Source organism: Mytilinidion resinicola (assembly GCF_010093595.1).
Source record: "Mytilinidion resinicola strain CBS 304.34 unplaced genomic scaffold BDZ99scaffold_25, whole genome shotgun sequence".
Taxonomy (NCBI): Eukaryota; Fungi; Ascomycota; class Dothideomycetes; order Mytilinidiales; family Mytilinidiaceae; genus Mytilinidion; species Mytilinidion resinicola.
In genome coordinates, this window is record NW_022985461.1 from 256,883 (window position 1) to 274,634 (window position 17,752).

Sequence of the window (17,752 nt, forward strand, 5' to 3'; positions counted from 1 at the left end):
ACCGTCTCAAAAATAGAAATAGGAGCCGCGAATCAATAAGCCGGCATCTCAACGAGACAAATCTGATATGTACCTGGCGCTGTCGTCAGGCAGAACCTTGCACACATCGCAGGCCTCGCATGCAGGCTCGCAAGCCATTTCCCACCGCAGACAGCCAACACGTGAGAGTGTTTTTGCTCGACCTCTCGAGGACCTGCGTCAGCCCCGGCACAGGGCGGCAGCAGAGGTGAAACATGCCGGCAATGGGCCAATGGGGCGGGCGACGCGGCCAGGCACCGTGAATCCGTGGCCCAAAAGGGCGCCGTCAGGACCGTCGCAGCCAGGATCAGCGGGGCCCGAAAGCAAATCGAGGGCGCCCGCCGGTCCCTTTTGCTCGTCGTGCGAGCGCTGAGCAGGCGAGGGCTGTCGGGAGCCGTTCAGCAGCTTCACGCAGAGCCCTCGATCGCAACGGCAGCGCGAGGGCGGTGCGAGGCCAATCTGGTGCGTACGAGCAGGATCAGGGCCGTAATGTAGCGCGCGCAGGCCCTGGTGCCAATATCGGGCGGGTCGCTGGTGGCCGGCGTTGTGGCTGCGGGTGGAGAGGGTTGCAGCGTCCACGACGCTGACGGGCTGCCAAGTTGAGCACAGGCGCGGTTCATTTCCTCTGCTCGCTCCTCTCTCCTGCCATTCTCCTCGTCTCCTCACCAAGCCCAGATCCCACTAACTGCTCGCCTTCATCGCCGCCGTTCGAATCTCGTCGGCCTCCACGCTCGTTGCACTGTTCTGCTGACACTCTACACTCGTTGCTCTCCGACGTGGCCTGGAATAAGGGGCTGCTCACGCGAAACGCGGCATTCCAGGGTCGGCCGCTGGCCACCAACGCAATCCAACGCTTCGTGTTTCGAAGACTGCCATCACGGACTCGTTGAGCGAGTGCCTCAGCTGGACGCAGCCTTCTCCCCGGCCTCAAAGTGCTGCTCGACTGCATTCACCACCGCCGTCGTCATAGCCTACCGATACGTTCTTTCCACGCCGACCGACCCACAGCCGACCGTGGTACTGACACCACGACAATCGAGATCCACCACCGTCAGTATCCCAAACTTGACACCCGACGCCATTTCATGCGTACGCATTGGTTTGGTTAGGCCTCGAGTATCTGGCGTCACGACTCAGCACAGCACGAAGCACCTCGGCGGACGACACGTCTGACGACGACGACACCATCCCTTACTTCACCTCTCCCCGAGCCCAACACCGTTGGCACTTTCCACAACCCACTCCATCATGGTCTCATCAATATTGACAGCCACGGCCGTCGCGGCTTCATTATGGTCGCTGGCGTCCGCCGGCTCGGCGGCCTCGGCCTCGTCCACCATCGTGGCCATCGCAACACCAACCTACACCGGAGTCCGCAACGCAATGACATACGAGGGGTGCTTCAGCACAGGAGATCCTCTAGAAGACCATGGCCCAGCGACTTTCCAGACGGCAGGCAACTGTCAACCCATCTGTCTGGGTCTCGGCAAGGCGGTTATGGGTCTGGTTGATGGCAGCAACTGCTTCTGCGGTGACCTCCTCCCTCCTGCCGATACAAAAGTGGACAACGACCTTTGCAACACGCCTTGCAACGGCTATGACAAGGACAACTGTATGTTGATAATCTAAGTTGAGTTCACATTGAATACTAATCTTGCGTGACAGGCGGCGGAAACGGTTATTGGATGGTTTCGCTCACAGGTATCAACCACAACAAAATTGCAAACTTCGATCCATCTTCATCGTCATCGTCATCATCGAGCACGGCTGCACCAGCAAGCAAGACCTCACCACCAGCACAATCCGTAACACTCGGCGCGTCGACCGTGGTCATCACAGCGTCTGACGCAGCCGCAACTACCCCAGTGACGAAAAAGAGCTCAAGTGGACCCAACAAAGCCGCCATCGCCGCAGGCGTCGTTGTCGGTGTTGTAGCCCTAGCAGCCATCATTGCTGGTATCGTGCTCGGCCTCAAATTCAAGCGTCGTCGCGAAGTCGAAGAGGAATACAGACGCCAAGCAGCGGTCAACAACTTCGTCGGATCTAGCAAACTTCATACTAGCAACTCATCAATGAACGACTCAAGACTCGACCCCGAGGTCATGATGAGGAGGCAGAGCGATGGTAGTATCGCTGACAACCAAGACTATTCGCGGCGGATATTGAAAGTATGTTTACACCCTCAACCTTGGTTACCTGGACCCTGTCTAACAGACTTCTAGGTCACAAATCCAGATGGACACTAGCGCGGCAACTTGACGATAACGATTTTCTCCTGTCCTGCCATTATCAATTGCTCAAGCGCCTTTGTTCCTCCGGATTCTAGCGACGATTCCAACTCATCCCCGCGAACGATCGATGACACTATCCTCGTGTCCCTCTCCTCCACCTCCCTTGTATTATGTCCTGGCATTGGGTCTTTTCCTTGAGTCGTCTTGGGTGCAGTCATGTTTGACGAGAGTTACGGAACGCTTCTAGCTGTTCGCCAAATCTCCCCATACTCTTCTGCTCTCATTGTGGAGCTCTATTTCGTGGATAGATTTGGAGACTTCTAGCTGTCTGTTTTAGTGATACTTTCTCCTTCATGATTGATCTGGTTTGTATAGTCTATCGGCGAATGGGGTTTATCGGGCTAAAGAGGATCCTTCATGTGGGCGCGGGATTACACGGAGCTGTCTTTGTCACTCATTTTCTTCTGTCTTTATCTCTCTTGTCGGACTATAACCTGTCTGTAGTAGACTGCTACGTCCTGTCCGTCCTCTCTCTCTCCGGCTCTCTGTGTCATCACTACCCCACAGCATCACTCTCGTCGCATCACTGTAGTTAGATGTCCTTATTAGGGCACTCGACTCAAGCAGTGTCAGCAAAAGCGGGCATACCTTTCTGTCTACATAGGTTTATAGTCGCTCGTAATTGACGACAAATTTCAAATTAGAAGCCTACCTCAATATCGTGACAGTGGCGCTGCCCTCGCGAATGTTTATCGAGAATTTCTACGTCACTCAATCCTCCAGCGCAACTGACCGTTTTGAGTACTCCAGTCTTAGTAAGGACAAACACTACCGTCGCTTCTCAGACGCCCAGCTCATCTGGGGTACATAATATCTCTGATAAGCTGGTCTTCTCTTCTGAGCGACCTGGGCTATTGCTAACCATCTATTCTGCCATGCTTGCTTCTTTGTCATCCCCATCGCGCTGCCAACAAGGTTGATACTCAAGACGACTTGTCAAACACTCCGCCGCGTCTCGATTTCCCTTGGCACGCAAGTACAAAATTTTCTCTTTCAAAGTTCGGTAGACTAGCGATGTATGCAGCCCACACAGTCTAGATGCCCAAAACTGCACTCGTCAAACCCCGAGTCCACTTCTGTGGCTTCTAGAAACCTACCTAAGACGGCACAAGCGAAAACTCGTGTCCTAACACTACCGACGGCTCCGCCGGGTGTCCAACCTGCATCTCGAAAATCTGTTTCTAAATACTCCTAAGTGTTTGGAAAGTTTTGCAATCACCTTAATCCTCCTCAGCAACCTGGCCAGCTCAGCTGAGAACTATACGGGGCCATGTTCCACGAAACCCTTGGTCCCTCTTGGCTTGTCAGAAATGAAGGCTGCTGATGTGCTCCGTGTGTTTGGGGAGATTAGCAGCCCGGGGGCGCTGGGTGCGGCGTGTTTCATGTTTCGGCTCCCGTACCGATCGGCGGGACCCGGTGGTTTTGGGAACTTTTTGAGGAAATTTGGGGATTGGCTGGGTTGCAGTGGTAGGCTACACTTGTAGAGGATTTTGCAGGATGTCTAGAGGAGAGGGAAAGTGGCATTGGGTGGTGGTGGTTGGTTGGGGTGAAATGAAGGGCACGTGATTAGGTTGGATTTGGGGTTTGTGGAATCGTGAGGGGCTAACGCGCTTTTTCTCGACCTGGGGAGGTGATTTCTACCTCTTGTTATGCAGCAATCCGAGAATTTTGTTCAGATGTTCGATGACTATGTAGAGTAAGACTTCGCAACGAACGGTAACTCTTGCTCTTTGTATGTACATGCGCGCGCTTGATGCTTCATTCATGTCTTTGCGATGCACAAGCTCCCATCCTTCCGCGCGTCAGCATGCCACGTCCACGAGAACCTAAACATCATGCCCTGGCTTTGAAGAGTGTTCTCAATCACTTTAGAGCTGTTTTCCTCCCGTCAAGGCCTTTGTGGTTGAGCTATCGCTATACGTCTCTCGACATCTCTGCACCTTAAGAGATGATGGTACACAAATGTAGAGAGTAACTTATTGCATGCTTACTCTTCAAGTACGAACCCCTTTCATTCAACAATGCACGTAAAAATTTCCATATAGAAGGCTGCTTTGCTGCGGAAGAAAAGAAAGGGAAGCCAACGCTCGTAATCATGACAATGCTGGTGGATTGAACTATCTGACAGCATATCTAAGACCAAGTCAGAGGGTAACTTTTCTTCACGTGTTTTTGGATCTTCTTCTTCTATCCTAATCTACCTCCCTCTGTGGCATTTTCCGTCTCATTAGGCCGTCAAAATCCTTCCAGTCGAGGGGCTAGAGCCATTACAAGAGATAAACATCATCGTTATTGAACATGGTGCTCAGTATCTGCGCCAGCTCTTTCTGTTATCAACATTGTTCATGGGGATGCTCTCCACTCCCAAATAAGCTTGTTAGTCGCTGGATTTGGGGGTTATCTCGAACGATCGAGGCTCCCGACGGCTTTAGCTGAGATGAACACATCTCTTAATACGTGGACGAAGTAATCTTGAAACAACACTGTGGGTACTGCACACTCCGAATCAATCTCGTCGACCTCTGTCTTTCGGCGGTCTCTTCACAATTCGAAGCTCTCCCGAAGGCTTCAGAGTCAACACACTCGGCGCACTGCCATCACTGTCTACCTCTACTCACTCCCAATCATTCTGTATCATTTAGGGACGTTCTCTATAAGTCGAGGCTCCCTCGGAGACTCGAGACACCTTCCACTTCAGTCCACTACATCAACGTATATCTTTGGGGGCTATCTTGTCCATTCGGAGCTCTCCATCATCAACCTCTATCTTTTTGAGAACACCTTTGACCTATTAAAGGTCCTTCGACAGATTGTCTACTCCAATTCACCTCCCAACTTCGATCTTTGGAGGGCTTTGATATATTGAAGCATCCCCGAGCTTCCCCAAGAGTGAGTCAAGTCCGTCTCCGACCCCCCAGCCAGCACATGCAAGTGAGGTGATTTGCGCCGTTCCCCGTCTCCGCGTCCGACGCCTGCCTGATTCTCGGTGAGGTCATCTGCCGGAGACGTGCCGGGCCTCATTTGAAACGCCCTTCTTCTTCCCCCGTCAACCTCGCCACCGGCACCATAGGCACGCTCGTTGGTTGCGCTTGTGCGCGTATTTAGAGCTCACTCTAACTATTCTTTAGACACCTTTCAGACTCCGTGGACTAGACTCAGCACCGCCAGACATTCGCAAACATGTCTGACCACAACATCAATCACCTTGGCAACGGCGCTCCCCACGAACCCACCACTTCCAAATGGACTAGTGTCAACACCCCAGGTGGAGAACATGAAGCTCTAAGCTCCAGTGATGCTAACATGCCATCCTCAGATCTGATGGGTCAAGATCAACCCTCTCCTCAGTCTACCAGCTATTTGCTAACATTGAATATAGATCCCGATCAGCTGAGTGACATTGACATTGGGGGTTACGAGACAGACAGCAGCGATATAGGCTTCAACCTCTCCAAGTTGGAGGACTTCACGGCTATCGAGGAGGATGACTTCGATCTGTCCAAGCTCGAAGACTTCAATGCCATGGACGAAGACGGCGAGCTAGACCAGGAGGACCTGGCAGCCGGCCTCATCGTGGACCCCAACGAATCCGAAGAGTCCAGCAGTGATGATGATCTTCCAGAGCAGGATGATAACTTCGATATGGCCGTCGCGCAGCACCATCGGACCAGCAAGATCGCTCGCAAAGGCGCAGTCAACCAGAGTGTCGATAGTTCATCCTGGTTCCTGTTGGAGGACCCAACCGGACCAGAGATTCCGTCTGCTATGGGTCTGCGTCCTACCATCGTGAACAATCCCAACGTGCGCAAGATCAAGGTATCCGGCGGCATGATGTCTTATGCTAAGAAGGTTACGGCAGAGCTCGACTCAGATGATGAACTCATCGTCTCCATGAAAGAGAATGGCTATAACGACGGTCAGGTTTCGGAGCGTCTGCGTGCGGAGGGTCGCATCCAGTACAGCAGGAAGACGATCAATACTCGCTTTCAGCGTATTCGGTTCGCTCAAGCTAAGCGCGTGGATGAGATGCTGTTGGAGGGCTACAAGGAGTGGCAATATGAAGACGTGAATAGTCTCTCCGCTATACCTCATAGTACTCAGAAACTAACTTGAGAACAGGACGTTCTTCTGATGAAGGCCAAAGACCTCGCAGATGCCGAAATCGAGGATACCATCAAGCGACTTCGTTCCAAGCGCTTCGACAAGGTCTCAGATTACATGCACAAGCTGAACCCCGAAGCTATCTTCTCCAAGAAGGCTTGTAAGGAACGTTACATTGGTCTCGTGAACGGCACTGCTTCCATCCCCATTGACTTGGACGACAATCCGCAGAAGCGTCGTGAAGAGCTGCAGGCCTACCAGGAATCCCGCGAGAAAGCCCGCGAGATCGCTAAGAAAGAGAAGGTAGCAAAAGACGAGGCAGAGCGCCAAGCTGTGGAAGCAGCCAAGCTCGTTCACGCAGAGAAGGCTGCAGAGGCTGCTCGCAAGCGCCAACTAAACGCGGAGTACAAGGCTCGTAGGGAACAAGAGAAGGCCGAGAAGAAGCTGTATGGATTCAAGAAAGCAGATGAGGTTAGGAAGAAGCGAGATGAGAAGGCTGAGCACAAGAAGCTGGCGGAGGCGGCTCCCAAGAGTCGGTCAAGCGCCACTCTCCTCTCTATCAAGACCTTGGACACCATCACTCCTGCGACTCCTGACCCCCGCGCAGCGCTGTCTCTCCAACAGCTCAAGGCTCTGTGTGGTTCCAAGTCGTTGTCCAAGGAAGGCAGATCGAAGGCTGAGTTCGTGGAGCGCCTCAAGGCTATGGATCAGAAGCTCACTCTTGCGGAGCTGAAGCGCATGAGCGGCCTCAAGGGCCTGAACACTTCTGCCAACAAGACGAACCTGATCCACCAGCTCGCCCTTCGTGAGGTCGATAACATCAAGAAGGATGCCACGTCCTAGGACAAGGCTGGACCAAGCACCTGGAATGCCTAAGCTCCCATGTCTCTGCTGTTGTAGGAGCGAAAAGGTGAATGTACCACACCTACTCACCTGGCAAGGTTCTCCCACACAGTGTTTGCTTGTTCGAAAGTGCCCTTGCTTCCTTCACATGACACGATACTTGGTATGCTTGTTGCTTCGATTGGTTCATGATTGTGGCATTGGAGTTTAGTTACTTACCCTACTTCTTTGTCTCACTTCTCTTTTACTTTACGTGGTGGACTGAGGGATGTCTTCGGGACGTCCACCTCTTTGGGACAGCTGTTCAACACCCTTGCGGTAATCGGGATGATCAATGGAGACCCATTGGAACGGTCCATTCACAAAGCTCACAAAGGTACTAAAAAATTCAATGGACCATTCTTCAGATAAACTTTGCTCCCTGAATCATGCATGAGACGATCGTGACCAACTTCCCTCCCCTCTCTCGGAGAACTCGAACGGTTCGAAGCATACGCGGCAGTAAATCCGCAATCCCTTCCGCACATCATCATTACTCTAATAGACCGCTCCACACCCTAGCGCAATCGGCAAACCTTCCCAAACCTACCCCTCATGCACAACACTTCCCCCATGACAGCCCTTCCCCGCAGACCACCCCACAACCAAACCCCGCACGCACCCATTCATCCATGACGTCTCTTCCACGCCTCTGCACCTCCTGACGCCAACCACCCCAAATGCAGTGCGGCGGAGGCGTTCAAGAAGTCTCACGGGTGGCTTAGTCTCCCTATTCCCGGCGCTAATCGCCCACTACCTCAGCAACTTTCGCCTTTTCCACGCATGATTGGGCCTAAATCCATATTCCCCGAGTAACTGAGCACCATGAATGGGAAATATGGGGGATGTGGGTTTGGGAGCATGGGCAGGAAGGCCGAATGCAGACTTGGGCGCTTGGGTGGCGGGGGATTGGTATATATAGTGAGGAGTCTGCGATGGAGAGGGGATGTTGTGTGAGTGTTCTGTTAGCCTAAAGACTGAGATATACCACACCGGGGATTGCATAGACTGTTTCTCCCTTCTTCTTTTTGAAACCTTGTCGGGATTGTTGAAGTATCGAGGTACCGAACCGTCGACATGGTCCATATGCGCACAGACATCGGTGTTACGAATGAGCATGCTCATTCCGACAATGACAGCTATGCGAAAGAGCTAGAGACTGAGGTATTGATTGTGGGTGCTGGGTTTGGAGGCATATATCTTATGCACAAGCTTCGGGAGTTGGGTTTCAAGTGTAAGATCTATGAAGCTGGCAAGGTTAGTTTGATTACTACGGCAGCTTAGTCGCGCTCGAGGAGTAGCTAATATCTCGAATAGGAACTCGGTGGAATCTGGCATTGGAACTGCTATCCAGGCGCTAGGGTTGATACCATGGTCCCGATCTATGAGTACTCGATCAAGAAAGTCTGGAAGGTAAGGAAGCACATCATCACCATAGATACTCATGTCACTAAACATCGTTTGGGATTGGAATTGGTCGGTTAAATACCCAGGATACGAAGAATTGAGGGAATACTTCGCCCATGTCGAGAAGGTGCTCGACATCAAAAAGGACACCGCGTTTGAGACAATGGTGATAGAGGCGAAGTTCGACAAGCCTTCCAGCAAGTGGATCGTGAGAACAGAAGATGGCCGTACCGCACGCTCGAAGTACCTTCTGTTGGCAACAGGCTTCGCCGCAAAGCGACATTTCCCGGACTGGAAAGGCCTCGCTTCCTTCAAGGGCGAAATGCATCATTCGTCATTCTGGCCGGAGCAAGGAGTTGATGTGAAGGGCAAACGTGTTGCTGTGATAGGCACTGGCTCAACCGGGGTGCAACTTGCACAGGATACATCAAAGACCGCTGGATCGGTAACAGTCTTCCAAAGAACACCAAATCTAGCGTTGCCGATGCGACAAGGCAGCTTGAACGCGGCAGAACAAGAAGCAAGGAGGAAGGACCCAAATTACCCCGAGGTCTACGCGAACCGCATGACGACTTTTGCAGGCTTCCAGTATGATTTCGTGGAGCGAAATACCTTCGACGACCCGCCTGAGGAGAGAGAGAGGTTCTACGAAAAGCTCTGGGAGGCCGGCGGATTCGAATTCTGGCTGGCAAACTACAAAGACCTGCTATTCGATAAGGAGGCGAATGACCAGGCGTACCAATTCTGGGTGAAGAAGACAAGAGCTCGGATTCAAGATCCACGCAAGCGCGATATCCTTGCTCCGTTGACAGCACCTCACGCCTGGGGCACAAAGAGACCGTCGTTGGAGCAGAACTACTACGAGCAGCTTGACAAGCCAGAGAACGAAGTGGTCGACGTCAACGCCACTCCTATCACGGAGATTACCGAAACAGGTATCAAGACAGCAGACGGCAAGCTTCGCGAGTTCGACGTGATCGCTCTGGCTACTGGGTTTGATAGCGTAACAGGAGGTATGAAGGGTATGGGCTTGAAGGATGTAGATGGAGTCAGCCTCAGCGAGAAATGGAAGAATGGAACTTGGTCCTACCTGGGTATGACTTGCAATGGCTTCCCGTAAGTTCTTCAGAGTAGGAACTTAATCTTGACTGCTAACAGTGATAGGAATATGTTCTTCCTATACGGCGCGCAGGGCCCGACCGCGTTCAGCAATGGGCCAAGCTGTGTCGAATGCCAGGGCGACTGGATCGTCGATGCTATGGCCAAGCTCCGAAAGGAGGGCATTACATACATTGATGCAACGAAAGAGGCGGAGGAGAGCTGGAGGAAGAACGTCACGGCGCTCTCCGACAAAACGCTCTTCCCCGGAACCTCATCGTGGTACATGGGAGCCAACATTCCTGGGAAGCCCCGAGAGCAGCTGAACTATCCGGGAGGTATTCCATTGTACAACAAAGAGTGTCGTGAGGCTTTAGACAACGGGTTCGCTGGCTTCATCACGGCGTAGGGCGGTCATTAGATAGAACATGGCCCATTGTTGTGCTGTAGACATTATTCTCTTGTCGTACTAGTTTGCATTTTAATATCTCGATGGCCTGAAATTGTCGTGATGCGTGCATGGTGGCGGGCGTGGAGTTGTTGTTAGAGCTTAGACGGAAGCAGTTGGCTTGTGATAGAGATGACGTTCGTGCCGAGCGGCCTTCCATCTGGTCCCGTCCATATCCAACTCGAGCATCTTGCCATTACTTTCTCCATGAACCCTAATGTACCTTTATACAAACCTCCACCGGTAGCATACTATGCGGACGGCCTTCCTCTTTGGCCGACAATGTCTTCGACAAGGCGTCCGCCAATCCGCCCAATTCGCCCCGCGTCACTCCCGTCCCTTCTCCTCGGCGCACAACTTTGGCCGCAAGTACTTCAGCGCTCCTCCTCGAATAACTGGGCGACCGATACACCTTGCTGCGCTCAGCCCCCTCGCCTTTGTCGCTATTAGTGAAGAGGATACCCAACATGGGGACAAAACTCATGAGGCGGCTATGTTGGAGGCGTCGCGAAAGGAATTGGCCGAACACGTCCCAAAAGCCTTGAAAGGCTCAAAGGTGCGGCGAGGGGTATATTTTTTCATAGATCTGTACATCATCGAGCCGATATGTACTGGCCTGAGGTTTCTTCATCTGGTCTTTATATTCGTGCCTGTGCTAGTCACAGTGCCAGCCATGTGGATTGGAGCGCGTCAACCCGGACGGGACAATGAGAGAAGCGGTACCCTTTGGTGGTACGGTTTCTTGACTAGATCAATGGAGCGAGCTGGTGCTGCTTTCATCAAGGTGATACTACATTGGCCCCTTGCAAATACGTACTGATAGATTCTGCAAAGCTTGGTCAATGGGCAGCCTCAAGATCCGACGTATTCCCTACGGAGATGTGTCGAATGATGTCATCTATGCATTCGAATGCGCCAGCACATGCCCTTTCTAAAACGAAAAAGATAGTGGAGAGGGCGTTCGATGGACGAGTATTTGAAGACATCTTCGACGAGTTTCAAGAGGAACCTCTTGGAGTCGGCGCAATTGCTCAAGTATACAAGGCGAAGCTAAAGACTGATCTTGCTGCACCGGGAGACACTGACCTCGAAGACGAGCCTCCGAATCTGCGTCAACGGTTCAGAAAAAATGTCGATGTGACGCTGAAAAGCATGCCGCAGCGAGTTCCCTCCACGTATGTTGCTGTCAAGGTTCTTCACCCCAAGGTGGACAGGATCGTCCAAAGAGATATACGAATCATGGCATTCTTTGCTGCATTGATCAACGCAATTCCGACTATGGAGTGGTTCTCATTCCCTGATGAAGTGGAGCAATTCGGAGAGATGATGAGGCTCCAATTGGATTTGCGAATTGAGTCTGCTAATTTGTCTATCTTCCGGAAGCACTTCAAGAACCGCGGTACCGCATGGTTTCCCTTTCCATATACCGATTACACCACGCGCGAGGTGCTAATTGAAGAGTTTGCCCAAGGCATTCCGCTTGAAGATTTCCTCCAGAATGGAGGTGGTGTTTTCCAGAAAGATCTTGCCGACGAGGGCCTCGACGCGTTCCTGCACATGCTGCTGATTGACAACTTCATTCACGCCGACCTGCACCCTGGTAACATCATGGTAAGATTCTACAAGCCAGAAAAGCTCGACGTGCCAACATTCAGTCGAAAACAAAAAACCCTTCCACAAGAGTCGCCGGATGTCACGGAAGAAGTGTTAGAGAGGCTCCGACCGTATAGCAAAAAGCCCGAAGAGTGGACGGCCCAACTCCAACAAATTGATAGCGAAGGGTACAGACCTCAACTCATCTTTATTGATACTGGACTTGTTACAGAACTTAATGCCAAGAATCGCGCTAATTTCCTCGATCTCTTCAAATCAATTGCAGAATTCGATGGTTACAAAGCTGGTCATTTGATGGTGGAGCGTTGTAGGCAACCAGACGCTGTCATCGATGCAGAGGTCTTCGCACTACGGATGCAACATCTCGTGCTCGGCGTGAAGAGCCGAACTTTCGCTCTGGGTAATATCAAGATTGGTGATATATTGAACGAAGTGCTCTCTATGGTTAGGGCGCACCACGTCAGACTCGAGGGCGACTTTGTCAATGTGGTGTTGAGTATCTTGCTCTTGGAAGGCATCGGGAGGAGCCTCGAACCTGACCTGGACCTGTTCGCTGGGTAAGTCTCGCTGGATTCCTCGTTGGTAATCTTGGGTACTTTGATCTAATATCTTTTCGCAGCGCTCTACCCATACTTCGAAAACTCGGCGCCCAGAGTGGCTCTTCAATGATCCGTGGCGGAGATTTCTCTATGCTCAAGGTTTGGGCAGGCCTAGAAGCACGTAGTTTTCTCCAGGCTTCCATCGAAAGCGTAAGTCCTCGTGAGCGCTCAACATGCGTTACCTTTAACTGACGCGAGTTTTCAGGTCGAGAGATGTGTGAAATACGACTGGCTGTCGCCAAATTTCTAATGCGCCGCCGCTGATGATTAACGCGTTTCATTAACGTACGATGACCTTGTTTTGTAAAATATGTATTCCTCCTCTCAGCATTGCAGGCGCTTAAGGGCATGATGGGTGGATCACTGTATACATGAGTTGGGGTCCCTGGGCGTTGGATTGAACCCGTAATCTTGAAATGATAGACTGTTTGACTTGACCTGTGTACACCTATAAATCACTTTCTGAGGTGGTTTGAGGAATCCCCTGATTGTTCTAGACTGTAAATTTTAGAGCTCTAAAAAGGTATCAATGCACTTCAAGCAGTGGCAAACGAGTGTTAGACGCTACAATTGGATATCTCATTCGCCAAGCTGTTATGCAAAGGTCTTGCTTAGCCTGGGTTCTACACTCACTCCTTTCCTCCACCCACAAGAAGCTGCACCGCTAAGAAGAGTAGCAACGCCCACCAATACCTATTTTGACACACATTAGCAAGGTCTCGAATTTCCGAGGATGCAAAACTACTCACTTTTGCAAAAACGTCTTCTCTGGCTCCTTCCCTTCCAGCTTCCCCTCCGCATTCAATACAATCGGCTTATTCAGACTCGGCTGTGGCCCCTTTGCCCTCGTTGACACTTCAATCTCGACTTCATCGCTGCCTGCAATCTTCGCCGTCGTGCCGAATCCAACGTGGTACACCTCTCCCTGCTCATCGACGTGAAGGGTGAACCTCTTCAAGTACTCATCCGCAAAGCTAGCGGAAGAGGTCACGACGCCCTTCCATTCCTTGGTGGCTGGGTCGAAGAGCCCGATACGGAGAAGATGGGACGGCGTATATGCGCCTGTGGGAGGGTGATACGATGCTAGGGATGCTGAGGCTGTGGACGGATCGTAGGAGATTGTTGCCAGAGGTGTTGGCGATGGAATTGCAGAAGCGGAGTCTTGGTGGAGAGGATTGGTGTATATTGTTATTGTGGAAGCGAGAGCAGCCGGGAGGAGGAGGAGATTTAGTAGCCGCATCGTGAAGATAGTAACGGCTTGACAAGACGGTGACTTTCGTGGTGATAGGTGATGTCGATGAACGGCGGGACTTGCCGTTGGTCCAAGCGCCCGCGCGTTTGCGAGGCTAGGTATTGTGAACTCCACCTTGCTATTGTTCGCGCCCATCAATAGGAAGCCCCTCTATAATAGACGCTCCAGCGTCTTCTCACATTCCTTCATTCCTCAACAATCTCCCCTCTACTCATGTCCAAAAACCGACCACCGCCCCAGCCTCGACAGCCGTCGCCATTGCCGTAACCCTCCCTCCGCTCCTCGACACTTCATGTCCAATACCGCGATGCCTTCATCAGTACCTCACCCAAGCCGGCGCGCTGCGGTGCGAGAGCGACCGAAACCTCCCAATCCAGTCGTCGCCGAAGCCGAAAAGCAGTGGCTCTTCTCTGAAGATGAACTCCTCCGAACACCATCCATTATCGACGGCATGCCCCCCGAATTGGAGAGGGGAAACCGCAAGAAAGGAGCAAACTTCATTCTGCAGGTCGGCATACTGTTGAAGCTACCTCAGATGACCCTCTCAACCGCCTGCGTCTTCTTCAATCGATTTCTCATGCGCCAGACCCTCGTGGCCAAGCCGGCCGAAGGCTTGAAGCCGATGCATCATTATGTAAGGAGTGTCCTCCGTCTCTTAGGGGAGAACTAGGCTCACATCTACCAGCAAGTTGCCGCGACCTCCCTATTTCTCGCCACCAAAGTCGAGGAAAACGGCCGCAAGATGAAGGAGCTGATTGTCGCCTGCGTACGAGTCGCGACGAAGAACCCCAATGCCCTCGTCGATGAGCAGACCAAGGATTTCTGGAAGTGGCGCGACACCATTCTCTACAACGAAGACGTCCTTCTCGAGACCCTTTGCTTCGACCTGTCCCTCGAGCCAACACACAAGCTCATGTACGAGATGCTGGTGTACCTTGGTGTCGAGCACAACAAGAGACTGCGTGACGCCGCCTGGGCCTTCCTCAACGACAGCACTCTGACGCCACTTTGTCTACTTTTCAGTTCGCGAACCATTGCCGCCGCGGCACTTTTCGCAGGCGCAAAGATGTGCAATATCGCTTTCCCCGACGAGGATGGCAAGCCATGGTGGGAGATTCAGTATGTGAACTTGAAGGATATCCGGCGCGCATGCAACCACATGGCAGACAATTACGAGCATGTGCCAGACAAGGATGGCGGCCATAGTATCTACGTAGGCCTTCGTACCCCCGAGGACGAAGATCCTCTATACGCGATTACTAGGCTAAGGACCTCACAGACCCCAATCAGCCCCGCTGCCAGCTCTGTGGGCATGGAGAGGAGTGCTAGCGACCAGAGCCTCAAGCGGAAGCGTGATGACGGTGTTGTGATGGAGCGCAGCGCAAGCGACCAGAGTATGAAGAGGATGAGAGGAGATAGACCCGAAAACGGAGTCACCAATGGGATATCCTCGCGTAGGAACTCGAGGCCCGGAGATTCGAAGACCCAGAACGGAGATGTACCGAAGCCTGCACCAGCCCGGAATGGATCGACTTCGCGGACTGGACCACCTCAGAACGGCGAGGTCTCGAAGCCTGAAGCGAGCACGAATGGAGTCAAGCCGGAGGCAAATGGTGCTTCCAAGCACGAATTCAATGACTCGACTGCAGCGCCTGCCATCCCACGGAACGAAAACGACGACGTTAGTGAAGAAGGAGAAGTCGAGGAGTAGGATCGACCGGTGTCACATTTCTGCATTGCATGAGCATCTGGCGGTGTTGGGCGTGAACTGGACTTTCTCCGGCGTTACGTTTCATGAGATTTTTTTGGGTTTTTGCGGGAAGAACATGATACCAATGGAGGGGACCGGACTGGAGTCTGGATTGTATTGGTGACTTTGATATCCACACCAATCTGGATGGCGGACTTTCATTTTCTTTCGAGCTGAGCTCGTACATACATAGTATAAGATTCTACAAAATGCTGTAGAAGACCCAGCAGATGAATCGAAGTCTTGACTGTATAGTCTTTGCTCCGCTACTGCTGAGATATGAATGCTTGAAAGTGCCACTTCGAATAAGAGACATGTCTAAATATAGTGTCACAAATAGTAAGGCGTGAATCTACCTCTGGCGTGACTCTAGCAGGCGTCAGACGACAACCTCTTCAGCAGGCCAAGGCTCAGCTCCAACTTGTTAATTGTTACATCCTTCCCTCGAATAGGTCAACTCCGTACTGAGTCCGGATATCTTAATCCCCATTCCTATACAGTAACCCGTCTCTATCCGCATCATCCGCAACCCTCGTAGAAAGCACCTCACCCTACGACAACGCACGACCGACACTCTATCAACTTTGACTATCGGAGCTATTAATAAATGCCAAACCATGAGGATTCCCGGCGAGACCTCGCGCCTACGCGCCAACAGTCTCACGATACTGCCCTCGTAGGTGCCCAACGGGCCATGGCGCGGCAGACACCGTCTACATCAGATGCATCCATATCCTTTTCTCCAACCTCCAACGCTGCTTTCAAGGCACACGATACCATTAAGCCGAGAAACCGCTCCGCTTCAGCAGCTTCTCAGAAATCAGTCCGATTCGCGGCCCAAGTTGAGGGTCAAGATCGAGGTCAAAAGAAAGAGGAAGAACAGTCCACACTTTCTGCACTGCAGCAAACACTGTTCCTTGTCTTTATTCTTGCAGTTCTTTGGATTATTTATTCGCACCTCACTCTTTTGGTGTATGCATTCTTGGGTGTTGGGGTCATGTATACGGGATTGAGCTATTACTTGGTCAAGTCGCAGAAAGAGGTGACGCTAAAAGCGCTTGATACGCCTGCGAGGAAGGAGGTGGAAGGATGAACGGGGGACTTCCGAGGCTTTGGCATAGTTTCTTGTCACAAAGTTCCGTATACTGTTCTGTAATTACTCATGGGATTCTTTTTCAGGATTCTGAAGATGTTGTCCGATCACAACGCCGTCCGACACGGCTCAGCGATGAGCACTCGAAGTAATGCACTTCCAAAAAAGGCCTTGAAGCCTCACATGCAGCTACAAGAAGACAAACGCAGACCTACGACGATGTACGGTACGAGCAATTTGGAGCTGTGCAGTGGAGCGCGGCGGTCTAGGTGGTTCATCGCCCTTAATCAGGGAATGTTTCTTCCTACTTGTTGTGCCATGGTTCGCATTTGCACCTCTCTTCTTTTCTTCGAAAGTCTCGTACCTCCATATTTATGATCATCCCGACATCCACACACCATCAAATCCATCTCCACCTCATCAGCTTGACTCAAAACAAGGGGCACGATTCGAGTGAGAAAGCGCAAGACGTCAGCAACCCATCGACAACAGTATCAAGTGACCCAACCTTTCGGACTTTCCCAAATCAGAACACCCGAATCCCATTTCAGCCCTTTGCGAGACCGCCACAGCGATGCCCTCAAAGCGGAAGCCTACAGGGTTCCTCGATCTTCCAGTGGAACTACGTCACATGATCTATCGCCCCTGTCTCCTTCGGGGATATACTATCGACCTAATCCCCCGGCCGATTGACAATACCAGCCAGTCAAATACCAGGAATGATAGGAAGAAGAGTCTGCTACCAGTCTCGAAACAAATCAGCGAAGAGTCCATGGGCATTAAATACGGCGAGAATGTTTTTAGGCTTTTGTTGCCTGGCTGCGACAACTACTACTATTTACAGAATGGCCGTCAGGTCAGCTTCCACGACACAATCTCGCCAAACAACGTCGGCCACATCCGAAAGCTCAGTCTCATCCTCGACCCCTTCAACCTGGCGCATCTCACAGAGCGGGAAACTGGCTTCTGCACCCAAGTCTTTCCGCAGCTGAACAGACTCGTCGTCGTCACCTACCGCTCTCGCGAACGGAGCGAGCATCCCTGGCCAAAAGTAAACTCAAGGGAGAGCTATGTAGCAGCGTGGGAGGGCTGGTGCGGCCCCATCCTCGAGTTCGTCTCCCAACAGGTCCGAGACACGCTCGTGGTTGAGGTAGATACCGACAACCGGACAGAAACAATACGTTGATCAAACAACACTT

General features: G+C 51.9%; 8 protein-coding genes across 8 annotated transcripts; 7 read left to right on the top strand and 1 right to left on the bottom strand.

The window, feature by feature from the left end:
• The first annotated feature begins 1,117 nt into the window (after positions 1-1,117).
• BDZ99DRAFT_162360 (uncharacterized protein) lies at positions 1,118-2,433 on the top strand. The gene is made up of 3 exons (XM_033712876.1): positions 1,118-1,630; positions 1,684-2,186; positions 2,241-2,433. The coding sequence occupies exons 1-3, from the start codon at positions 1,267-1,269 to the stop codon at positions 2,262-2,264; spliced, it is 891 nt and encodes a 296-aa protein (XP_033570726.1). The 5' UTR covers positions 1,118-1,266; the 3' UTR covers positions 2,265-2,433.
• Positions 2,434-6,167: 3,734 nt separating this feature from the next.
• On the top strand, positions 6,168-7,651 carry BDZ99DRAFT_467894 (uncharacterized protein). Its single transcript, XM_033721119.1, has 2 exons — positions 6,168-6,374; positions 6,429-7,651. Exons 1-2 carry the CDS (start codon positions 6,201-6,203, stop codon positions 7,251-7,253), a joined length of 999 nt encoding a protein of 332 aa, XP_033570727.1. The 5' UTR covers positions 6,168-6,200; the 3' UTR covers positions 7,254-7,651.
• Positions 7,652-7,924: 273 nt separating this feature from the next.
• On the top strand, positions 7,925-10,277 carry BDZ99DRAFT_426547 (cyclopentanone 1,2-monooxygenase). Its single transcript, XM_033717123.1, has 4 exons — positions 7,925-8,549; positions 8,610-8,705; positions 8,731-9,815; positions 9,864-10,277. Exons 1-4 carry the CDS (start codon positions 8,370-8,372, stop codon positions 10,204-10,206), a joined length of 1,704 nt encoding a protein of 567 aa, XP_033570728.1. The 5' UTR covers positions 7,925-8,369; the 3' UTR covers positions 10,207-10,277.
• Positions 10,278-10,498: 221 nt separating this feature from the next.
• BDZ99DRAFT_452846 (ABC1 family protein-like protein) lies at positions 10,499-12,717 on the top strand (the record flags this gene model as incomplete). Its single annotated transcript, XM_033718301.1, has 3 exons — positions 10,499-11,029; positions 11,080-12,416; positions 12,479-12,717. The coding sequence occupies 3 exons, from the start codon at positions 10,499-10,501 to the stop codon at positions 12,648-12,650; spliced, it is 2,040 nt and encodes a 679-aa protein (XP_033570729.1). The 3' UTR covers positions 12,651-12,717.
• Positions 12,718-12,882: 165 nt separating this feature from the next.
• On the bottom strand, positions 12,883-13,698 carry BDZ99DRAFT_452848 (uncharacterized protein; the record flags this gene model as incomplete). Its single annotated transcript, XM_033718302.1, has 2 exons — positions 12,883-13,151; positions 13,208-13,698. The coding sequence occupies 2 exons, from the start codon at positions 13,696-13,698 to the stop codon at positions 13,088-13,090; spliced, it is 555 nt and encodes a 184-aa protein (XP_033570730.1). The 3' UTR covers positions 12,883-13,087.
• A 319-nt stretch (positions 13,699-14,017) lies between these two features.
• BDZ99DRAFT_399230 (cyclin-like protein) lies at positions 14,018-15,421 on the top strand (the record flags this gene model as incomplete). Its single annotated transcript, XM_033716123.1, has 2 exons — positions 14,018-14,344; positions 14,396-15,421. 2 exons carry the CDS (start codon positions 14,018-14,020, stop codon positions 15,419-15,421), a joined length of 1,353 nt encoding a protein of 450 aa, XP_033570731.1.
• Positions 15,422-15,800: 379 nt separating this feature from the next.
• Positions 15,801-16,840, top strand: BDZ99DRAFT_162468 (uncharacterized protein). Its single transcript, XM_033712877.1, has one exon. It carries the CDS (start codon positions 16,068-16,070, stop codon positions 16,551-16,553), a length of 486 nt encoding a protein of 161 aa, XP_033570732.1. The 5' UTR covers positions 15,801-16,067; the 3' UTR covers positions 16,554-16,840.
• Positions 16,841-17,127: 287 nt separating this feature from the next.
• Positions 17,128-17,739, top strand: BDZ99DRAFT_481761 (uncharacterized protein; the record flags this gene model as incomplete). Its single annotated transcript, XM_033722440.1, has 1 exon — positions 17,128-17,739. The coding sequence occupies one exon, from the start codon at positions 17,128-17,130 to the stop codon at positions 17,737-17,739; it is 612 nt and encodes a 203-aa protein (XP_033570733.1).
• Positions 17,740-17,752: the final 13 nt, after the last annotated feature.

Bases quoted from the DNA above. Each gene is read 5' to 3' on its own strand.
- BDZ99DRAFT_467894 (XM_033721119.1), top strand. From the start codon at position 6,201: ATGAAAGAGAATGGCTATAACGACGGTCAGGTTTCGGAGCGTCTGCGT. The intron at 6,375-6,428 runs GTGAATAGTCTC...ACTTGAGAACAG, and splicing joins AGGAGTGGCAATATGAAGAC to GACGTTCTTCTGATGAAGGC.
- BDZ99DRAFT_162360 (XM_033712876.1), top strand. From the start codon at position 1,267: ATGGTCTCATCAATATTGACAGCCACGGCCGTCGCGGCTTCATTATGG. The intron at 1,631-1,683 runs GTATGTTGATAA...CTTGCGTGACAG, and splicing joins CGGCTATGACAAGGACAACT to GCGGCGGAAACGGTTATTGG. The intron at 2,187-2,240 runs GTATGTTTACAC...ACAGACTTCTAG, and splicing joins ATTCGCGGCGGATATTGAAA to GTCACAAATCCAGATGGACA.
- BDZ99DRAFT_426547 (XM_033717123.1), top strand. From the start codon at position 8,370: ATGGTCCATATGCGCACAGACATCGGTGTTACGAATGAGCATGCTCAT. The intron at 8,550-8,609 runs GTTAGTTTGATT...TATCTCGAATAG, and splicing joins AGATCTATGAAGCTGGCAAG to GAACTCGGTGGAATCTGGCA. The intron at 9,816-9,863 runs GTAAGTTCTTCA...TAACAGTGATAG, and splicing joins ATGACTTGCAATGGCTTCCC to GAATATGTTCTTCCTATACG.
- BDZ99DRAFT_162468 (XM_033712877.1), top strand. From the start codon at position 16,068: ATGCCAAACCATGAGGATTCCCGGCGAGACCTCGCGCCTACGCGCCAA.